At 29.4% G+C, this 24,733-nt stretch overlaps 2 protein-coding genes across 5 annotated transcripts in view; one reads left to right on the top strand and one right to left on the bottom strand.

The window, feature by feature from the left end:
* The first annotated feature begins 66 nt into the window (after window positions 1-66).
* On the top strand, window positions 67-8,552 carry LOC107071077 (serine/threonine-protein kinase SIK3). Of its 2 annotated transcripts, XM_015329767.2 has the most exons (13): window positions 67-477; window positions 1,443-1,739; window positions 1,834-2,004; window positions 2,085-2,208; window positions 2,308-2,428; window positions 2,509-2,752; window positions 2,875-3,196; window positions 3,297-3,430; window positions 3,531-3,693; window positions 4,210-4,347; window positions 4,696-4,914; window positions 5,019-5,215; window positions 5,297-8,552. In XM_015329767.2, the coding sequence occupies exons 1-13, from the start codon at window positions 325-327 to the stop codon at window positions 5,801-5,803; spliced, it is 2,790 nt and encodes a 929-aa protein (XP_015185253.1). In that variant the 5' UTR covers window positions 67-324; the 3' UTR covers window positions 5,804-8,552. The 2 variants fall into 2 exon arrangements, with proteins under 2 accessions (XP_015185253.1, XP_015185254.1); XM_015329768.2 differs by lacking the exon at window positions 4,210-4,347.
* Window positions 8,553-8,622: 70 nt separating this feature from the next.
* Window positions 8,623-24,733, bottom strand: part of sit (stuck in traffic) — a 42,222-nt gene continuing 26,111 nt past the window's right edge. For 2 of the 3 annotated variants that reach the window (XM_089174384.1, XM_015329720.2), the window contains exons 2-6: window positions 13,119-13,230; window positions 11,948-12,219; window positions 11,685-11,868; window positions 11,462-11,577; window positions 8,623-11,391 (exon numbers count right to left, since the gene is read on the bottom strand). In XM_089174384.1, coding sequence (XP_089030510.1) covers window positions 11,002-11,391; window positions 11,462-11,577; window positions 11,685-11,868; window positions 11,948-12,219; window positions 13,119-13,218 — 1,062 coding nt within the window. In that variant the 5' untranslated portion in view covers window positions 13,219-13,230 and the 3' untranslated portion in view covers window positions 8,623-11,001. Of the gene's footprint in view, window positions 11,392-11,461; window positions 11,578-11,684; window positions 11,869-11,947; window positions 12,220-13,118; window positions 13,231-15,898; window positions 16,804-24,733 lie in introns of those variants that run through there. The other variant, XM_015329721.2, reaches the window with a different exon arrangement.

Genomic DNA, 24,733 nt, shown 5'->3' with positions numbered 1-24,733 from the left:
TTCATATCATATGCACGTACACCGATCGTTAAATATAAAAATATCAAAATAATGATAAATTATTTGATCGAACAATTTGAATTTGTTTAAAATCTTCTTTTTTTCCTCTCAATGTAAAACATTTATTATATACATAGTTGAAAATAAATGAATGGAAGAAAACAGAAATAATAAATAGTCCGCGTAGGTTAGTACGTTCGTTTCTTATCATATAATATCGATAGATGGTGCTACAATTGATGATTGCAGCGCCTCTATTAGGAATATGGGTGTACTAATCAGTAAGTGATTGGCAACGAGTTAAGCGAGACAAGTGATTAAAAAATGGCATCCGCGACGACGTCGCACAATGAGGTTTCGCAGCAATTTTCTGTCAACAAACTTATTCGCGTTGGTTATTACGAATTGGAGAAAACAATCGGCAAGGGAAATTTTGCCGTTGTTAAAATGGCAACCCATGTAGTAACTAAATCAAAGGTAAAAACGTCAACTAATGTCTTCTTAGATGCACGGAATCTATCATTTTATCGTTATATGCTTGAATAACACACTGTACGCATGAATTCTCGTCGAATTAACGATAATTAATTCTACTATACTCGAGAATACGTTGTCGTCTCGTTCGACAATATTTCTAAGAGTACGAAAGTATTTTTTGGATTGTTACCATTAACTAGCCCTACTACATCGACAGAGAGAGAGAGAGAGAGAGAGAGAGAGAGAGAGAGAAGAGAGGGAGAGAGAGAGAGAGAGAGAGAGATATGTTTTTCCTGTTAATTTTTCAAACTCATAACAATGATAATATGTAATATCGTTTGAACACTTTTACAAAAAAAAAAAAAAAAAAAAGAAAAGAAAAAAATACATAAATAACATTTTTAATTAAAATATTAATTAACGAGAGATAATAAATATCTCTGTACCAATAGTAAGATTGATAAAAATAATAGAACATTCTAGTTAAGTATATTAAGATCTTTGTAAAGCTTTTTTTAAAAGTTTTTTTTTCAACTTGGCAGGATTTATTGTATTACATCATCTATGCAGAATGTTATATCCATCAACGAAATGGTTTATGTATCTCTGATTAATTATTTCCATCTGTCTTGTAATCATTTGTTAATGAGTAGACTCATAATTTTTAATGACAACGTAGAAAAACGTCTCTTAATTAATATCTGTATGTATGCATGTTATTTTGACGTTTTGTATAGGTTTGCATTACGTTTTGTATATAGGACATAGGACATAGATAATCACTCTTAAGGATCATCAAGGTACAGTTAAAACACATGCTTCCAGATAAAGATGTATCGTGTATCCCCAAAATCTGTCTACTTGATTTAAGTAATAACTTTTTTATTTCATTGTCAGCTGTTGTTTAAATCTATATTTTTGATTTATTATTGTAAATATTACTAAAGTTAATTGATTTGTTATAGGTGGCTATAAAAATAATAGATAAAACAAAATTGAACGAGGAGAACTTGGCAAAAATATTTCGTGAAGTACACATAATGAAAAGATTGAGGCATCCCCACATTATCAGATTATATCAAGTTATGGAAACTGAAAAGATGATATATCTAGTAACGGAATATGCACCTGGGGGAGAAATATTTGATCATCTTGTAAGAAATGGAAGAATGCCAGAACCAGAAGCCAGGAGAATATTTCGTCAAATTGTTCTTGCTGTACATTATCTACATCAACAAAGAGTAGTTCATCGAGATCTTAAGGTAATTAATCTTAAAGAATTTTATTCGTTTAATCATTTAAACAAATCTCTACGTGTGTTTTTCACTAATCTATAATTTATATTTTCTTTTCAAGGCTGAGAATTTATTACTTGATGCAGACAATAATATAAAACTTGCTGATTTTGGATTTAGTAATGAATACACTCCAGGAGTACCTTTGAATACTTGGTGTGGATCACCCCCATATGCAGCTCCAGAAATTTTTGAAGGGAAACATTATGATGGGCCACGAGCTGACGTATGGGTATGTTTTTTATTCCAACAAAGCAATGATTTAACATTTTTATAATATGAAAATCTAATTAATACAAATGATTTATATAGAGTCTTGGTGTAGTACTTTATGTATTAGTTTGTGGTGCATTACCATTTGATGGTCCTACAATGCAGTTATTACGCTCTGTTGTGATCTCAGGAAAATTCAGAATACCCTTTTTTATGTCTGCAGGTATTATCTTCATTATTATTGTTAAATAGAATTTGTTTCATTTATAATTGTTGTTGTTTCATTTGAATAATGTTACTAAAATATATTTTCTTGTTACAGAATGTGAAAAATTAATTAGGCATATGTTGGTAGTAGAACCAGAAAGACGTTTGAGTATTTCACAAATTTTAATTCATTCTTGGATGGGTGGTGATGGTCAAACAGAACCAGAACCTGGGGGGTACATAGGGATTTTAATATTTCAAAATATTTCTATTTATACAATGTTCACATTTTATGTATATACATGTTCTGTTTTAGGTGCAGTCCTGAAACAACAACTATTCCACCACAATTAAATCAATTAGTTATAGAAAATATGCTTAGATTACCTGGGCTTAGTGCTGACACATTGTTAAAAGCAATTCAAGGAAATGCGTTTGATCATGTGTCAGCTATATATAATTTACTAGTCGACCGATTGGAACCCACGATGTCTGCTTTACCAACTATACAAAATATTCCAGGCGATTATATGCCCGATGGTGCACATCAATTAGAAAAGGTAATATATTTAGTAGATGGTAGAAATTCCAATATATCCAGATATTTTCTTGACTTATAAAGTATAACTAAGTGTTATGCGTATTAATATAAATATTTGAATGATATATTTGTTGTTAATAGTTTGGAGAAGCAGAAGCAGAAAGTGAGGAGAGAAGCAGTCTTCAATTATCACCTGACACACCTTATCACGCAACTAGAAGGCATACAGTAGGACCTGGTGATACGACGCATCAACCTGCTACGTCATATCCTTATGCCTATAATTATACTCCAGGATATCCTACATTGCGACCCCTTCCTATATTACAATTCAATAACGATCCACAAGTGTTGCCACATACAAATTTACCATTAAATCTTCCATTAGTCCAACACCAACCACCTCAGAATTTCCAAATCAAGGATCAACATTTATTAAAACCACCACCTGTCATGGGTGCTAGTGAGTTGATTTCTATTTTCTTTTAGATAAATTGGAAGCATACAATTATTGTAGTTTTCTTTATTATATTATCTAATTATATTTTTATTACTTTATATAGCAGGAAGTTTTGGACGAAGAGCCTCAGATGGAGGAGCCAATCTACACGTTTTTTATCAACAACATGGTAGTGGTTCTAGTGGAGGAGAGAATGGTGGATGGAGTCAACCTGGTAGTCGTGAACATTTGCAGCCTGTAAGACAATATTTCATTTATAATATATATATATATAAAATCATTTTTAATTATTTTATCTTGTGTGTATGTGTGAAATTTAATTCATATTTTTGTATAGTTACAACCTGGTAGTCCTTCACTGGTACAGTGCACACAATCGTCAACAGTTACTAGCGGTGTTAGTGGTAACACAGATGGTAATGGTAGCAGTAGTGCAAGTGGAAATAGTGCCAGTGATAGAAGACGACGAAGTGGACTTACCGCAGTTATGCAAAGACCTGGTAAACAAATTAAATATTAGTTGTATTTTTGTGTATTGCGCCGTGTTGCGCATTATAGCACGGTGTATAAAAATGCACAATAGCACATGCATACATGTATATTTTTATGGATACTTTCTAATGGATATACATAATATATACTGACAAATGCCTGACATATTGAACAATTGTTCATACATCGAGAGGCTTTCATTGTGACACACATAAATGATTTATATGCCAATTATAATTGTATATAATAATGTAAAAACGATTGGTCCAAGGTACATGTAATGTATATACGTGTATATTTGAAATATCTATGAGCTATTATTATATAGCTTTCTATATGTTATGTTATACGTTATATAGTGTGTCGACTTCTTCTTTTCTTTAAGTTTTGTTTTTCTTTTGATAATCTTTTCATTCAATATTTATGATGACAATTTGATTTGATTTTATTTTTAATTTTGCATGGTTTGTTTTTGTTGTGTCAACTGCACGGCCACATCTCGTTGGTTGGTAATATGCATGTAGTTATAAATCCGGAACTGGTAATGGAGGTGGAAGCTAGGATGAACAGAGCTTACCTGCCGTCACGATTATTACCAAGTCATCTTAGAGGCCCGACACTTCCACATCATAGGAAAACTTCGTTGTATCACGCTAGTGCTGGTAATTTTTGCACTTATGTTTTATTTTCTGGATTTTTATGATTTTTTTTTTCTGTATTTTTTCCCTTCCCTCTACCTTTCTTATAGTTGCAGTCACAACAATGGATATGTATAGTAAAATTATTTATAAATAGGCTGTATATTTTAACGATGTACACATAGGATTTGTTTATAAACAATGAGAAAAAGAAAAAACAAAATCACTTGCTTGTTTTTGTTTTCACATTGCATACATATGTGGTATTGTGTTGTATTTTTTAATTGTATGTTTTAAATGTAATTATAAAAAGGAAAGGATGTGATGAAGGAGAATATTTCTTATATATTTTTTGCTTGTATTGTTCGATAGGAAGTAGAGATTCCTATAAAGAACCAAGTAGTCATGTTGCAACGGAGAGATATTCACCGGTTCGTCGTGCATCGGAAGGATCAGGTCCACCAGGTCCTGGAATACAAGCACTTCAACAAGAATATCAACAGTTGCAGAGGCTAGCGTCTCCTTCGCATAGTCCTGCAAGTATACCAGGTTCTCCTGTGCACGAAAGAGGTGTAGCAGCCATAACGCAAGGTATATGTTTTTTTATTATATAACATAACTTTATATGTAATATCGATTATTGAAATTCATTTGAAATGATGTTAAACCTTTATTAAATGTTATATATTTCGTAGGTTTAAGCGGTTTGACAACTGCACCCGTACAAGGTAGTATAGTACACGGTACTCCTGCTCAATCACCAGCCACGCCATTAGATTTAAGTCCCTTAAGGCATCATAGATCACCGGCTACAACACCTGTCAGTTATTCGCCTAGCAATAGTCCTGCTTTGGATATGATTCAAGAAGAGCATCCTGTAGAAATACCAAGAGTAAGTAGTTTAGAAATAATTGAATAACATTACTAAAGTTGGGTATGCATTTTATAAAGCAGCGTTTAAAATTTATTATAGGTACCGCCACAAATTTCAGTGACAGACGTTCTTGGAGGGCAAGTGACGTTAATCAATTGTTCACCGTCTCCGTCTCCATCGCCAGATTCGCTGGAGGACGCATTACCGCATTATAGCACACTACCGAGTTTTATCATTTCAGAACCGTGTGATCCTTCGAGACCTAGTATAACGCGTGGTATTGGTAGGCCACTAAATACAGCAATACCTACCGAAGTGGAGGTCACTCTATCGGATGAATCAAGTAGATTAAATTCTGAAACTATATTGGGTCGTGTTAAAGAGATCATCGATGCGAGAGCTCCACCAAAAGGTTTTATCTTTTCGAGAGAAGAGGTAGAAGGTGGTGGATTAAGTTTGGAATATCCCGGTGGTGTACAAATTGAACTTAGAGTGTGCGAATCTGAGGAGAGAGAAGTTAAAGGAATTAAAATGCGGAGAATTAGCGGGGACCAATTGCAGTACAGTCAGCTTTGTGAGCAATTAATTTCTTGCATCACTGTTTGACGACGACAACCAGCTCATATGGTGTTGACGCTTTTTTTTATGTATTATAATACATTCCTGGTGCCAGATACACCACTCCATACAGTATTGCGCGTGCATGCTGCATATAAGCAGACGATATTCGACAATTATCGTCATTTATCGTTTATCTTATATTATAACATTTGTACGTCTAACGCTTATTATATTTTTGTCTTTTTTTTCATCGTTTATTCTTTAACGTGAATTACGTCTGTGGTTACGTCTAATATCATTAATTTATACATAGTATGAAATTTTAGAATGATGCGTCGAAGGTCAAACTAACTTGTTTTAAAGGATCATATACTTATATCATACGTATATATATATATATATATATATATATATATATATGTACACAACGTTCATATCTGTTATCGCGGATAAAATCATTTTTTCTTTTTGTTTTTTTCTATATCTCGTTATTTCTAAGAAATTTGAGTATTAGGCAAGTTTATAAGATATAAAGGGAAATCAATCAATGAAAGTCTAATCGCTGATAATGTATGTACATCACACCATTCCTTTTTGTAGAATATATCGATCAATGTTGAAAATGTATAGATAGTTAATGTATAATTTACTGCGCCAATTTTATAAACAATTAATTAGTGATCCCTTTTTTTTGTTTTAGTTGAGACATAAAGAAAAAAGAGTAAGGAAAAAGTAAGCAAAAGAAAAATAAGAAAAATTAGAAATGTCAACATATGCTGTTAGTTTAATACTCTTTTCGGTTATTCTCATAGGAATGAAAATTTGTATAACGAAGCTCTTCCTTATGGAATAAGAATCATTGGAACGAATAACGAACATCTTCTTTTAATATCATTGATTGATATTAATTTGAAGTTACTGAGTTATCGTGAAAAAAAAAACAAACAAAAAGTATTGGTCCTTCGACGTATTGTACCTTTTTGGTATACATCGTGTTTTGTTGTTTACACTTAAACTACATATGGTACCACCCCCATAGGCAAATGCAATTATTGTAAATTTTCATTCAATCCGTGCAAAACGTATCTTTTTTTACGGTTTGAGATCCATACAGACTGAGTTATGAGTGTCTTTTTTTCTTTTTTTTTTCTTCGTTCTTTTTAAGGATAAAAAAAAAGTCACGCAATGCAATATGATGGAGGATTAGATTGCAACGATTTATATGAGAAATTGATTAAGGAATATGTTGTTTGTATTTTAATCGAGAATATGCGTATTCTCTTCCTTCGTTTCACAACGTTCTTATGTAAATCTTTTATGTATCTAGGAAAGAAGAGGAGAAGAAGGAAGAGAGGAGGGTGAGATGTAATAGAAAATTTTTGAGGGATAACATACTCTTAGTTAGATGTTAGCGTATAAATGCAAAAAAAAAAAAAAAGCAAAAAAAGGCTGTACATTGTGACACACTAGAAAATACCGAAAGAATAGAATTATTTAAATTATTTAAGTCCAAAGATCGATTTCCCGTGATATGCAGGCATTAGTCGTTGAAAGAAATGAAGAAACGAAATAGCGACAAGAGGGAAAAGAAAAACGCACAGAATTGGAAGAAAGAAAAATGCAAAAAAGAAAAAAGGAAATATTGTAACGGAGAAGATGATATTGTTTTTTTTTTTGTTGTTTTTATTAATCTTGGATATATACATACATAGAAGAATTTGTTGCGTATATATGTTTCGAAGAATATTCGATAATACGATTTTAAAATCACTTAACAATTGGCTCATCACTCTAATCGGTCTAAAGCGTATTAGAAGAGATGCTTATTTGTTTGACTAGTTGCGATATTATGCACATAAAAGAATGTTTTTATTTTTTCTTTTTTTTTTTTTATTTTTACAACTAGTTTAGTTTTTATATTTCTAAGTATGATGAGGCATTTCTTTTGAATACGCATGATTATTTTTTTTTACTCGATTCGGTAATCTGCAGGTTGACGTAATTTGACGATTGTAATTTAAAAGGAACAGCTTCGAGAGAAAAAAGAAAAAGAACAGACAGAAAGAATAATACTTATCGATAAGTAGAATATGATTTTGTCATTTGCAAATTAGAACAATGAACAAATTGCAAAAGAAAACAAAAATATTAATTTATAATAATGTGTCATATCGTAACGATTGATATCAATCGTTCAAACACGATCTGTTTGATTTTTGAAACGATTGTCTCTTTCTCTCTTATTATACATTATTGTCATACTGCATTACTGCAGATGTTTATGCAAAGGATTAAGATATTAAACTCGAAGAAAAGTTCATCAGGTCCGTATCGTATATACGTATTTAGATGTATGTATGTATGTATGTATGTATGTAAGTAAGTACGTATGTATGATGTATGATGTATAATGTATGTTGTATGTATATACTTCTTTTCAAATGTCACTTTTATTCATCACTTATTGCATTATGCAAAGATTGTTTTTTTTTTTTTGCATATTTCATTTGACGGACATATGCACGAATAATATATATATACTATATGTATCGTGCACATGTGACAGCGTATTTTTATATTGAAATTTGTCGATTTTCTGATCAACTATGATCATTTGTAAATAATTAAATATGGATATTTCTAAACATCCAAAGTGTGTAATGGTCACTGGCATAAAATACACATGTATTCTATTTGATCATTTTTTCCCAATGATCATGGAAGTTACGAAGATTCAAAAATCTAATTTGACAGTCTTCCTTTGGGAAAAAAAAAAACGATATATATATATATATATATATATATATATATATATATATATATATAAAAGAAAAAACAAACAAACAATCGATTAGACAAAATAATAATTTTCAATTGACATTATAAATTTATTTAGTACATATTGGAAAAAGTTGGTTGGTTGGTGGTTCATATTTTGTATAATTGTGTCCATAATTATGAAAGTGGTCTATCTAAATCATATTTCTCTTGTTTCGAGATATTTCAAGATTTATACTTGAACATTATATAAATTCTATAAAATATTGAAATAACAAACATTATTTAACGATTTATTTTTCATAATATCGTGAAAATTACATTGAATTTATTTAATTCACTAATAAATAACTAATTTTTTAGTTAATAATTAATTTTTTAATTCATTTAGTTTATTAATTTAATAATTAGTAATTCATTTAGTAATTCATTTAGTTAATAAAGTAAAAATAAATTTTAACTTAGACCATTTTCATAATTATGGGTACAATTGATGTGCGATACGGAAAGAAAACAACAAATAGAAAAGAAAAAGAGAGAAATAAAAAGATATAGAGAGACATTTATACATTTCGTTGAATTACATTACGTTATGCAGGTTCTATTTGAAAGTAATATATCATCGTAAACAACACACTTTTTAACTTGTTTGTCAAAAAGAGTAGTACTCTCTCGTATTTTTAAATGATCGTCTTTGTTTTTTATTTCTTTTTCTCTTTTTTTTTGAGGGGGGGGGGGTTCTTTAGTCGCTATCAATATAAGGATATATATATATCTGAATTTTTCTCCTACATATATTAATGAATTTATTTTGATTTAGCTCTATCGATTATTATTATTATTATTATTCCTTTTTAAAACAGTGTTTTATCGTATTTATAATATGCATGTATGTATATGAAAATTCGATGCGCTGATGTGAAAACAGAACAAAAAACCTTGTTGTATATATATATAATATGAATGTTGCTTTATATATATATATATTATATATATATTTGCGGAAGATATCATGCAAGAGGAGAGAATCATTTGTAATGTACATTATAAATATTACTATACGAATAGGTTACAAGATAGTATTTTCTGTTGTCAATTCTTCAACTAAGACTGTGATTTTTAAATATACTAATAATAGATATAAAGTATGATATACGCATTTTGGAATTATTATTATTATTATTATTATTATTATTATTATTATTATTATTATTATTATTATTATTATTATTATCATTATTATCATTACTATTATTATTACTAATATTATTATTTTATTATGCAAAAATCATGAGTGAATTTTGTATAACTTGGTTCATCATCAAATTCTTGTCTTTCTCCTTTCTGAAAATTCAAAGGACTAACAACAGACAGATTCCGGAAGAAAATGTTTTTATTAGAAAAAAAGAAAAATGATTTTTCTTTTATTGAAATGAAAGTAAGAAAGTATGAGGCTTATGAACACCGGTGAGTATATATATATGTATATATATATAGATGTATGTGTATGTGTAGTGCATGCATGAATAGTAGAGAAATACAGAGACAGAGATTCCGATTTGTCTATACCTAAACGTTACGTTGTAGGAAGTTAACATTGAAAGTGCTATACTACTGTATAATAATAATAATTCTAATAATAATAATAATAATAATAATAATAAAAAACGATTCGTTGCCTGCACGTGTGACGTAAGTAAGGTGAAATGGGGAAAGTTTCTATCTAGTAAAGGCCGTTTACGTATGTACGTACGTATCGTATTCTAATATGTAAATAGATTATTTATCTTAGAGTATAATTCTTAGTGAATTATTATATTTAATTATTTTTATATTTAAAAAAACATCTTAAAAATCTAAGATGAAAAACGAAGGTTTGATAAACGTACACAATGAAATGCATGAATTATGATGATGATGACGATGACGATGACGATGATGATGATGATGATGATGATGATGATGATGATGCTAGAGAAAACGATAGAAATAATTGTTGTACAATTAATTACATCGATATTATATTATGGCACGTGAAAAAAAAAGAAAAAGTTTCATTTGATATGTTGGGTGATCGTGAATTACGTTTGTTCGGGACAAAAAGAAATATGATTTAGTCGTTTTTAAAGTTTCGATCGTTTTCTCTTGCTATCAACAACCATCAAATGGGAATGATCAAATGACGTTTTTCATATCATTGAAAAAGGAAGAAGAAGAAGAAGAAGAAGTTATTGAATGTGTTGATATCATTTCTCTCGTTGCCTGCCTTTTGGCTGTGCAATCCCAGTTTTATAACGAGATTGAAAATCTTATTATTATTAATATGTATATAATTGTAATCGAAGACTTGTAAGCTTTCGTATTAATTTTTTTTTTTTTGAAATTGACCTTTTTTTTTTTTTTTAAATTGGCACAAAGAAATAAGATTCTTCTCCATGATTTGAATTTTGTTGTTGTTGTTGTTGTTATTGTTGTTGTTTGAATTGATAAAAATCATCGAGATTGATCTCTTGAAATAAATAATTAATTTTCTTTTCTCCTTTATCAAGATTTTTGATCTTTCCATTGGAAGATACGTTCAATGTATCTTCGTAATCGTTTACGTTGCCATTGAATTTTTTCGTGTCGTTGGATTCGATTTTTCCATTGGTCAACGTCGTCGTCGTCGTCGTCGTCGCTGTCGTTACACTTATTTTCTTTTCATGACCATCTCCATAGGCCATTTTATAAAAGTCAGAAAAAAGAAAGTAGAAGAATATTATATTTGGAAGAGTAAAAAATACGGACCACCTTGGATAACCGCAATCGTATATGAGCAATTGACAATTGTGCAAAAATGCCAAACAAAATTGTCCCTGTAAATTGTTAACATTTGATTATTTGTCACAATTTATGTTTAAATCGTATTACATTGTGTTAACTTACCATTTGCAACGTCGTTATGTATCTTTTCCACCATAAATATTTTTGATATTGTGGTAGTAATACGGCTAATAAATAATACGTGTACATAATGATATGTACAAAGCTATTTATGAGACCTTGAGAATATGCATCAATTAATAATCATTAATTAAGTTATTTATTATGAAACGTTAGATTATTTCAATTACTTTCAGTTGAAAATGAATAATATTTGAATACCAACCTATGAAGGTACCGTGACCTCCTGGATAATATTTTACTGCACCCCAAGCGATCATTGGCATCACTGTATGATGATAAACGTGAAGGAACGTTACCTGTCTCTGTTTTTTTCGTAAAACAAAAAATACCGTATCGAGAAGTTCCGACATTTTAGCGAGAAAATATATGTAAACGCCTCTAGCGATCTGTGTAGAAAAAAAAAGAAAGAAAATAATTCAATGATCAAAAAAAAAAAATAAAATTATTAAAATAATAATAACGTACTCTTAACGCTTCCGGTTTATTAGAAAAATCAACAGGTTCACATTTAAAACTGTAATTTCTTAACCAGGCGCCATCTAATGCTTCCCAAAACATCCAAATGCTTAATAGGACTTGCATAAAATTATAAATGACTAGAATGTTCTTTATTTGGAAGGGTTTTCGATGTTCCATGTATTTAGGACCCCAGGATCGTATAAAGTAATGGTAACCAATTAAAATACTAAGTCCTGGCACGGGTGAAGATATCATGAACCAATCACGTGTTCGTGGATCTAAGAATTAACGTAGACACTTTTTAATGTAAACATTTGTGTACATTTTATAGAAAAAAAAAAAAATATATATTTTGTAATCTTTGTATTTATTAACACATTCGCGACAGCTGACGTAAATTTACGTCTTTTCAAGTTCTATTCCTGGTTAATGCTGACGTGATTCACATCATATTATACATTTTCAAAATTTAATATAAATATATATAAATATATAAATAAAAAAATATATTATTTTATAATTATTATCATTTTTTTAATTATTATTTTATTAGTATTATATATATATATATATTATAATATTATAATTATAATATAATTATTAATAATAATTATAAATAATAATAATAATAATAATAATATTATTATTATTATTATTAATTATTAATTATTATTATTATTATTATATTATTATATTATTTTAATATTATATAATATATATAATTATAATATATATATATTTATATTATATTTTTATATATTATATTTAATATTAAATATAATATTTAAATATAATATTTAAATAATTATATTTTATTACATTTTATTATTTAAATATAAATTTAAATAATTTAAACTTATATTTATATACATATATACAGAATATATGTAAAAATTATAGTTTTTTCAAAATTTTCTTATTTTTGTCGTTACTTACAATTAGTATAAGAAACGGAAAAAATATGCCGGCCGCGAATGTGTTAAGGTGAAGCAAAATTTCGTGCATTTTGATTGCGTTGAAACAATACTTTGAAAGAATTAGAAGTATGTACTTTCTATAAAATTCTTAGATAACGGGATTATATTGATAAAAATAATACATCCATAAAAATACACGAACTTTTGATTCTACTCTAATAACATATCCTCCCTCTTGTACTATTTCATCAATCCCTTACCCGATAATTCGTAAAAAAGGAAATGCCATATTCGGACGAACGAGTTGTCGTAAATGTTGGCCATTTTGTCGATCGGTGGTACTGCTTCGGTGATATTCATTTGGATGATTAACTGAAATCAATCAAATTAAAATGATAATAATAATAATGCTATATTTTCTTTTTTTGTGTGTGTGTAAAAAGGATGCACAATGCAATTTGATCTTCGTCAAAATGAATTTTATTTTGGTCGATTGCAGCAACAAGTGATTTTCTCGAGAAATGTCGTTAGAACACTTTTGCCGATCCTGACCTAGCGGTTTGCATTTACCATAAGTAAGATGATGATGATGATGATGATTGACTTGGCCGTATAACCTACTCGTTTTCTGATCGCATCGAATTCGAGAAGTATAAAGAAAGAGAAAGAGAGAGAGAGAAAGAGAGAGAGAGAGAGAGAGAGAGAGAGAAAAGGAGAGAAAGAGAAAAACGTTTTTTTTTTTTTACGAAAGTTTAAGAATAAAGAAATAACTGTTTTCCGGAAAAGAAACTCGTTCGTTTGCAATCAGACGTGACGACGATGTCGCGGTGCGCATTGCTGCACTGCTGCATCATTTCAAACGTACGATTTTTGCAATCAATTCATTATGTATAGTTTCAAAATCAAATTACAATACAATAAACACTAGGAATTTAGTTTAAAGATAAATATTAATATTTGCAACATCGAGATGGTAACAAAATATGAATGAAATCAGATGATTCATAGTAAAAAGAATTCTCGAGAATGTGTGCCAACATTTTGGATTATTATGTCAGTTTAGTGGTCTCGTATCTTCTTTATCCAAGTTGGTTTAGTATTTTCTATGTTATTTGTTACTCTAGGGCAAGAATACCGGTTTACAAGTAAGTCATGCAAATACACGTTCGAAGAAATGCATCAGTGCATGAGTTCACTGACACCATCATGTGTGTCTCTTTCCGCTTACAACCGATTACTCTTCTTTTTTATTTCCTTTGAGCTTTTTTTTTTACGTATTAAAATATGGCTTTACAAATTTTCTAATAGAAATTGTAATTTTGATCAGAGTTTATTAACCTCTTATAATTTAAGATTGTTTGTATCGTAATCAACAACGAGTTCAATCATTTTACGATTTGGCTAACGTAATTGTACATTTGACATATGATATTTCACATTGAAACCTTAAATTAATTATATAGGAAGCATACGAAAGACTAGCCACTATTATGGGGAAAATAATGGGGGAACGAGTCCATTCCATTCTGAGCTGGTCATGCGATGACACAATAATATCACCGATTTCCTACTTGCTACGCTTTCTTTCTTTCACAAATTTCAAAAATTTATTCTGTGATATTATGTTTTTATAAACAAATGATCCTATCAATGATCCTGTTAATTAAACACAAATATTTTTTAACACTAGATATACCAGATCAGTCATTTTGACTAGTCAGGCCATTTTAATTCAAAATGTCTACTTCATGTAACATCTGATTTCTGTAAATAATTAATCGTTTTGTTATGTAAAAATGTTTATAAATTCATTTATCTATTAAAATTATTATTGTTAAACATTTGTTGTTATTTTGTAAAAGTAAATAAAGACTGGAAGCCTCCAAAAGCATTTTTATTTATACACCAGTCATTTTGACTAGTGTGCTGGAAGTAGGTATACTCAAAATGGTGGTATATCTAAAGTTAAATAATTTTATAAAATGTAAATTGGACTCTTTCTCTCTTTCTTTCAAAAATTTCAAAAATTTATTCTGTGACATTATGTTTTTATAAACAAATGATCCTATGAGTGATCCTGTTAATGAAACAAAAATATTTTTTAATACTAAATATACCAGATCAGTCATTTTGACTAGTCAGGCCATTTTAATTCAAAATGTCTACTTCATGTAACATCTGATTTCTATAAATAATTAATCGTTTTGTTATGTAAAAATGTTTATAAATCCATTTATCTATTAAAATTATTATTGTTAAGCATTTTTTGTTATTTTGTAAAAATAAATAAAGACTGGAAGCCTCACAAAGCATTTTTATTTATACACCAGTCATTTTGACTAGTGTGGTAGAAGTAGGTATACTCAAAATGGTGGTATATCTAGAGTTAAATAATTTTATAAAATGCAAATTTTACTTTTTCTTTTTTTCACAAATTTTAAATTTATTCTGTGACATTATGTTTTTATGAAAGCAAATGATTCTGTTAATTAAAAACACAAATATTTTTAAAATAATTTTATAAAATGCAAATTTCACTCTTTCTTTCTTTTTCTTTCACCGTTCAATGACTTTCAATTTGTGATAGCTACGCAGGTATCCAACCAACGAGCCAATAGTACTATCTCTCACCTTTCTCTATCAGTCGTTTACTTTTAAATATCTGGGAATAAGGATTACAGTATTATTATGAGATTGGGTTCGGTGAACGACTAACGTAACATACTACTTTATTGAATTTCCGCGTGCCTAACAACTCGTTCCTTCGTAAATCATTTCCGCAAAAATATATATTCCTTTCAACTATTCGAGAAAACATGCTTCACGCCATTTATATCATATGTTATATTATTATTATTGTTATTTAATATTAATAAATAATTTATCTATATACATACACACTCTCATTAAATTACATGAGATATATTTGATTTAGATTTTTAAAGAAAAAATAAAAGCCCATTTTTCTAATTAAACAATAAAAAGTGTAAAAATTAGATGAATTAGGTGAAATGTAGAGATAAATGATTTGATATCTTACCGTGAAAGATAAATTGAAAATGAATCCACACGAATCAAGTAGCACGTGTCAATGTATAAATCAACGAACACCCTGATTAACAGAATATCAAATACTCCAAAAGCGTATTTTGGGGTATGATGACTTGCAAATTAATCTGTTTGTTTGGTTTTTTTTTGTATTCTACCTTATTTCAATAAAATATATTTTATCCTTCCTTCCTATTTTTTCTTTTTTTTCTAATGGCGTTAAAAAGAATCTTTCGATAATAGCGATCATTTATAATTACAATTAATTTTAGATAGAATTATATATATATGTATACATATATATATATATATGCATGTATCAGAATTTTCGATTACTAAGCACACGAATCACCAGTGTTTTCAGTATAACTGTCTGATCGTATCAAAAGTGTACTCGAAAGACGCGCTCGCGCACGCGACCTGTTATACTATATCAAGTTACGTTGAAGAAGTGGGGTAAGATCACCTGCGATTATAGATTTAACTAACATGTATTCCCCTCTCCAATACTCTCCTTCTTACATGGACGTATATATACTTTCGTATAGCTTACGTGTTATACTAACTGGTATATTACAATGTAACGTTGAAAGTTGTTGCTTGTGTATTAGTAGGTGGTCGGGGGGGGGGGGAGAGAGAGAATTATTCGTTGGAACTTTCGTTTGATTAGATTTTTTGATTTTTTGTTTTTGTTTTCCCTTTCTATTTGCCAAGAAAACTAATGAAACAAGAACAACAACAGCATAATTGGTTTGTATATTGGGATTGTTCGGAAAGTTCGTGCCGATTTTGACGGAAGATTGAAATGCAACGTATTTAAGGTTTTTTTTTCTTTTTTTGCTATATTTTTATTAAATAATATGTAAGTGTCATTTTTTTAAATGACCTAATCCTAATTTTACCATCCTAATTTTATTAGGATGGATCAAAATACTTTGAAAGTAAATTTGACAAAAAAAAAAATAATCCACTATAATTTGATTATATTGTTTATTGTTGTTCTGAAATTTCAATTTAGTATTTCGCTAAGATTTCAAACATATTACTAATTGTAATTGTAAATTAGAATATCAAAGTTATTTGCTATGACGTATATGCAAAAAATCGTGACGAATTTAAATAGAAATTAAAATCGATTTATATTCTGTAATAATGTTTGTAAATATTTTGTTATTTAGTTTTTACGTAAACACGTCTTTTGTTATATATATATATTTTTTTGTAATTTACGTCTTAAAAATAAATTGAATTGATTTTTTCTTTCAGAATTATTTTGTTAAAGTAAACACCTGGCCTAAAATTACTCTTTGTTTTCAAATAACGCGAACGAAAGTTCAAATTTATGGACAGTGTAAACCCCATTTACATAATGATACTAGTTAAAGTTATGATTGTTTTGAATAATTACTTTGTGAGTGATTTATTTTTTTAGTTGACGATTGGTCTGAATTATATTATTCACGGTGGGTATTTTATCGGTAATATATACGGAATATTTCCCGTTTAAATATTCAAATGAATTAATGTATACATTCCTCTCTATAAACAAATAAATGAAAAAAAAAAAAAAAAGAAACGAAAAGAATTTCACATCGTCATAAATACATTATACTAATACATTCACACACATACAGACACCTAATAAACATTTAAAATTTTCCATAAGATTTTTTGATTGTCTCTTAACATACAGAATACTCAGAAATACATAACCTTCTTATCACTGTTAATTATTTGCTTACATATTAATCAGTGTAATTAACTATTAACCGAATCTTTCATAATATTCTATCAATTATTCATTGATTTTTATTTCATATTCATTTTCATATATTTATTTCATATTACGAAATTGCTAAGTTTGTTCTAAATAACGTAATACGAAGAAGAAGAAGAAGAAGAAGAAGAAGAAAAAGAAGAAGAAGAAGAAACAGAAGAAAAATAAACAAGTTCTCGCATTTATTAGAAGTGCAATGCTAAAAAGAGAAATTGAGAAATTGCACGAGGTAAATTATCGAATTTGTGCGTTTGGTTGAATTTTTATCTATACTTTTTATTTTCATTTTGAAATCGTAGAAAATAATATTATAAAATTATATTTAGTTGGATTTTAATAAGTAAAACATATTATATATAAAGATTGTGTAAGAATAAAAAATGTACTAATGAATAAAGAATATATTAATTTAATTTATATTAAATAGTCAATATATATATATGAATATACAGTAAAGAAATGATAACGCATGTTTTATATGACGCAGTACATTTGTATGTAAAGTCGTTGAATTTAAATATGACAAGTCAGACAATGAAATTAATGTTTCATAGCGAACAATTTCTATGATAATTCGATTCAAACGAACTATGAAAAGAACCAGAAAAGAAAAAAGAAAAAAAATAATTACATAGACAATTCTTCAAACAACTTATGGTAGTATTAAACAGTTAGATTGTGATATAATTTTATACAATTATAATTATACATTATATTGTTATACTATATTATACACATTACATTTTTATATTGTTATACATTATAATATTATTATATATATTACATAATATTAAAACAAAATCAATGACACGTGTTTATAATTAAAAATTGAAAATAAATCAATTTTTGCTGATTTCGTAATGAAATAATTTCAACATCAAACAGGATTATAATGGATTGCGACTTGATAATTGCGTAAAATGCTTATGCGAATATTATTATTGATTTGTAATAAACTGTGTTGCGTATGGACCATTACGAAGAGAGAATCCCGGTTGCGGAACTTTATTCTTAGGACGGTAAACGGTAATTGCGAACAAAACGCAATGAAAAATGTTTGATCATCGAAACGTTTTGAAATTTCTGTCAAGGTAAACAATCCTTACAACTCTACGAGGCTTTTCTATTTATTTTTTCTCATTTTTTTTTCTTCCTTTCCCTTTCCTTTTCTTTCATTTGTTTTTATTGAGTTGTTCGGAAAGTAATTCCGTTTTTTTTGTGTGTGAAAATGAAAGACAATTTTCGTATAATGAACAATTATTTTATTAAATTATATACTGGCTATTCTGGTCCAATACCTTTTGCCATCTTTCTGGTAGTAGCATGATTCCACGCTCATAAAAGTTTTACTTTTTGCTGGCAAAAAACTGATCGAGGTGGTTTTTGACCTCCTCATTTAAAGTGAAGGTTTTACCGTTTAAAAAATTTTGCAGTGATCGGAACAAATAATAATCCGAAGGTGCCAGATTTGGAGAATATTGTGGGTGTAGCATTGTATCCCATTCAAGCTATAGAAGTGTTTAGCGAGTGACCAAACTTGTATGAGGTTGTAAGAGATTAATGAAATTTGCTTTTATTGGGTCTACAAGTAAGTTTCCAGCGTTTTTGCATAAAATTTGAGGGTTTATTCTGAAAAAATGGTTACATATTTTTCATTCAAAATGTTGTCCATCGGAAGATACAATTTTTCCCATCTTTCTGGCAATTTGTGAATTCCGGACCAAAAAAAGTTCTCGTCTTTTGAGTCCAAGAACATATTGAGCCAATTTTTGATTTCTTATACTGAAGTGAAGCATATTCCGGTAAGAGCGTTCTGCGTCGACCGAAACACGTGGTAGTTGGATGGCGCCAAATCTGGACTATAAGGCGGGTGAGGCAGAATTTCCCATCCACTATTATCCAAGTAGTTTTTGACCGAAGCAGCAACATGTGACCGAGCGTTGTCGCGGTGAAAAATTACGGATTCGTGCCTGGTCTGATATTCTGGCCGTTTTTCCGCCAATGCCCGCTTCAAACGAATTAGTTGGGTTCGATACAATGGTCCTTTGATGGTTTAACTACTCGGAAGCAGTTCGTAGTATATGACACCCTTCTGATCCCACCATATGCAGAGCATGATCTTATTCATGTGAATATTTCGCTTCGGCGTCGATTTGGCCGGCTCGCCAGAGTTTGCATATGTTTTTTTGCGTTTAGGATTATCATAATAGATCCACTTTTCGTCACCAGTGACAATACGATACAGAAACGACTTTTTTTTATGCCGCTGCAGCAACATTTCTGACATGCAAAATCGCCGTTCGATATCTCTCGGCTTCAACTCGTACGGCACCCAATTTCCAACTTTTTGGATGAATCCCAAAGCTTTCAGGCGCAAGAAAATGGTTTATTGTGTGACGCCCAATGCTGCAGCAAGTTCTTTTTGAATTTGACACGGATCCTCATCCAGCAAAGCCTCCAATTCCTCGTCTTCAAAATTTTTCGGCTTTCCGGAGCGCTCCTTGTCTTCAACGTCAAAATCACTATTTTTGAACCGTTTGAACCACTTACGACACGTCGATTCACACATACATTCCGTCCCGTAAGTTTCCAGAAGCAAACGATAGGCCTCAGCTGTACTTTTCTTCATATTAAAGAATAGAAGCAGCGCTTCCTGCAAATGACGCTTATTTGACACATAACTTGCCATGTTTTTGCTTCATAAAATATACGACGCCGATAGAAATGCGCCAATATGATGATGCAATGTTGTTAACAGATATACAAGCTTTGTAAATGACACATGAGATGTGACATTTCTGCCCGGAATCTTCTCGTGATACCATCTATTAAAAAACGCTGGAAACTTACTTGTAGACCCAATACTAATTTAAAGATTTTTATTTAGAGGTTATTTAGGTTCTGTAAGCTTTCAATAGATGGCGCTGTATTACAATTCAATTATTTCGATATATTCACGTCCCGAAGCTTGGTTTTTTTTTCCAAAGTTTCACTTCTATCGTGTGTGATCTGCACACATCTGTTTTTTTTATTTTTTAAATAAGATAACTTTGATTTACTTTGACGAATGGTAACGAGTATAAACTTAAATCCGGACTAATATCAGATTGTATAACATATTAATGTTTTATTTCTTTTTTTAGTTTTTTATCATCGAATATATTTCGTAATCATAGTTTTTGAGATATAGAAATAATACTGTCATAAAGTCAATGTTCACGTATGGTGTGGGATCACTTGTAAAGAATTTTTCTAAGAAAAACGTTAAAAAATAACGCAAGATTCTTCATGATTTTAAAATTGCCATAAAAATAAATCTTTTCTTTTACTAATAAATTTGTATTGTTGCGATTATTTTATTATGCGTGACACATAAAACGACAGTCAAGCGAAGCTTCGTCGTTTACATTACGTATAATGAAATTATTAGAAAATTTTACAAAGGAATAATAAATAATTAATCAAATTAAATTGATTGATATAGCATTTAATTAACTATAATATGATACGATTGTAAGCTATAATATATAAGGAAAAGGAAAATTTGCGTTAACTTATCACCGATACGTACTATTTTGCATTTTAATGCAATTAAGATTTTAAGATAAACAAATAAGAAAAACATGGAAATATTGGAATATAGGTACAATGGATTTCTCCTTATTTTTAAACAATTATTTGCAAATATTATTTTTCTCTCAGATATGTATATGTGTCATCTATATTGTAAAAATATCATAGATCAAACGTACATCGTTTGAATTCAGTTACGTACGAGAATAATTAATTTCTCTTATAAAACGTTATCCTGGATTGTTATATATCGGCTAATTGTTATTCTGTTTATAACTTTTTCCACTTGACCCCAAGAGTTATTCAATAGAATAACAAGATGTTTATATATATATATATATATATATTTATAAAAACAAAGGGACCACGGTAAGATGTATGCTTGAAACGTCATCGTGATAACAATTAAACTATCTTCAATTTTTATTATAATATATGAAATGAATGTTTTTTTAGATTGCTTGAAAAACAAAGACATGTGAATAATAACAAATAAATAATATAACTTGTGTGTAATAAATCTAAAAATGACTTTAGTGAAATAATAAATTAAATATGGGACAAGTTGTTTTGCGTAAATACGTATTTAAACGATAAGATTTAAAAAAAAAAAAGAAAAACAAACATAGGTGTGATCGGTACCATATAGAAAAAAAAACAAAAACAAAAAAAACAAAACAAAACAAAATAAGCACTTGGTATTATTCCATGTAATTAATTTTCTTCTATTTACTTATCCTATATAAATGCGCATTTATTCTCGATTCGATTGATCGATAGTTGAAAATTATAAAGAAACATGATTTTACACTGATAAGAAATATTTCAACGAATGTTAATGCAGAGAGCTATGTTTTTAACTTGAAATTAAAACCGGTTGCTCAACTACAGGGGTTCTTTACGCGCGTATCATTTTTTATTATTCATACGTAAACAATAGGAAGGTTTTCTCTTTTTTTTTTTTGTTTGTTAAGAAAGAAAGAACAATAAGCATGCACGTCAACTAGAAAAGTATACAGTACTTTTTTATTTTTTTTCTCTCTCTCATCTGAATTATCCATCTATTATTTTATTTCTTATTTAATCTTCATTTAACGTATCAAACTTTTTCCAGATGTTTTCTTTAATTTCCTTATAAAGAGATAGAAAAAAAAGGATAATTTATAGATGTATTTACGCAATGTTTGCTAGCTAGGTATTTCCCCATTCATTGATGTTTACGTGATCAAGGATCTATCGAGCAAAAAGAAATTGACAATAGTATAAAAAGATACGAGCTCATAAGATCTACGTCAAAGTATTCAAAATGAACTTTAAATATCGTCCATCGTGAAAAATATGTTGTTTTATAAAATAATAATAATAATAATAGACGATATACCATGGTATTTGTTTAGTTCTTTTCTTTACCTTCATGCACACATCCACTATCCCCCCCCCCCTCCCATTGATATGGAATGATTTCTTTTTCTTAAATCTCTGTTTTATTTCATCGTTATTCACATGTCGTAATAAACAAAAAATTCTATCATGTTACGTTTGTTGTGTTACGTTTGTTGTTACGTTTTTTAACGTCTTCATAAATTACTATAATTATATAGTTTGTAAACAAACAGTTTATGTGTATGTATTATCTTGTTTCATTTAATATATTTACTTGTAACCGTGCGTTATATTTTGTCCAAGAAAAAAATGAATAATTGAATTTCAATAGTTGTTATATGCATGAAATTAACGGTAATTAAAAAAAAAAAAAAGAACGAAGAAAAATTTTCTATCGCGTGTATCAGGACAATTAATACTTTTTTTTTTCCATTCTTTTTCTTTTTTTTCTTTTTTTAATTTCCCGTTAATCGGTCTATCTCGGAAGATTACTGTATAAAAAAAAAAAAAGGAAGAAAAAGGAAAAAGAAAAACGCGCAAATAAACTTTAGTCTTTGTACAGGTAATTCTTCTATCAAACGGCAGATAGGTTCCTAGAAAATGCCGTGTTGTGTGAAACCGTGTTGTATGAGATCCAGAGCCAATGCAAAAAGGGGGAAACAACTTAATTTTGATTAAAAATATAAACAAAAAATATTATTTTAATTAAAAATGCAACTTTAATTTAATAAATTTCTTCGTCGTCACTGCTCAATGCAATCAACCGAGAACGTTTTTTCGGTGGAATGATATCGCCTTTATTTTCAGAACGTTTTTCTTCATTTAAAGCTATTGCATCTTCTTCCCTCTTGAAAAAATCTGTAATTTTACTTTGCTTGTTGTTTCTTACCAGGTCATTGTAAATTTCTCGATATGGAGCTAGACAGTTTTGATGCTCCCTTTTGAATTTTCGGCTCCTTTCTGCGAAAGAATCTGCATTTAAGAAAAATGACTCGAGGTTTTCAGCTAAGCTTAGGGCTTCTTGTAATTTTTTTAATGTTAACTTATTAACTGCACAATCTTCATCAGTGCTAGTGTCCTCAGGATCAATTTGATTTACAGTTTCGGATACCATTTCCATCAAATCCGCTTCGTCAACTTCTTCTTCCACTAATAAACTTTGAACGTCCTCAATAATCATATCTACAAATCCTTCACCTCCGATTGATCTAGCAAGTTCTGATATGCCACCAATTTCATTTTGTGACGATTCACGCACGTTTTATATTTTAACTGAAGAGGGCCATATCTTCTTTCAACACGCATTTAACGTTGATGTTTTCAGGCCATGAAGATAAAAAGAAATACTTTCCTCAACACTGTATCTTGCAGGCTTCACCGTGACTGTAGAAGTACAGTGTTGTACAAAGGTTTTTTTTTTGGAAAGAAAACCGTGTTATAGCGAAACCGTGTTTTAAGAGAGCTACCTGTACTTTGTATATAACACCAAATTGAATATACAATAATTTATTTCGGATTTTTTATATATTTTAACCACTTGCGCTACGATTTAACTTCACGGTTGCGGTATCGTGCGCTACAATATTGCACTTATCGAAACAATATCACTGAGTTTACTATTATTTTCCATTTTACAATATTACTTGATATGATGAAAATAATATCAATCTATTCACCGCGCCTATCAACGGGATGTACACGTCACACGCAGTTTTGTAACAAAATCATCTCGACGTGCGTGACACGTCTTTGTAGCGCAAGTAGTTAAAAACAAAATCACCAATGTTAAAACCTACAACAAAGAAAAGATTGACTGATCAAAATATGACTTAACCGTGTTATAGCAAAGCCGTGTTGTAAGAGAACTACCTGTACTTTGTATACAGCACCAAATTGAATATACAATAATTTATTTCGGATTTTTTATATATTTTAATCACTTGCGCTACGATTTAACGTCATGGTTGCGGTGTCGTGCGCTACAATATTGCACTTATCGAAACAATATCACTGAGTTTACTATTATTTTCCATTTTACAATATTACTTGATATGATGAAAATAATATCAATCTATTCACCACGCCTATCGACGG

The sequence above is a fragment of the Polistes dominula genome, unplaced genomic scaffold (assembly GCF_049000335.1).
Source record: "Polistes dominula isolate Pdom_NZ unplaced genomic scaffold, Pdom_raw_medaka contig_83, whole genome shotgun sequence".
NCBI classification, from domain to species: domain Eukaryota; kingdom Metazoa; phylum Arthropoda; class Insecta; order Hymenoptera; family Vespidae; genus Polistes; species Polistes dominula.
Note: the sequence above shows the minus strand (reverse complement) of the source record. Positions and strands in the feature narration are given on the sequence as shown.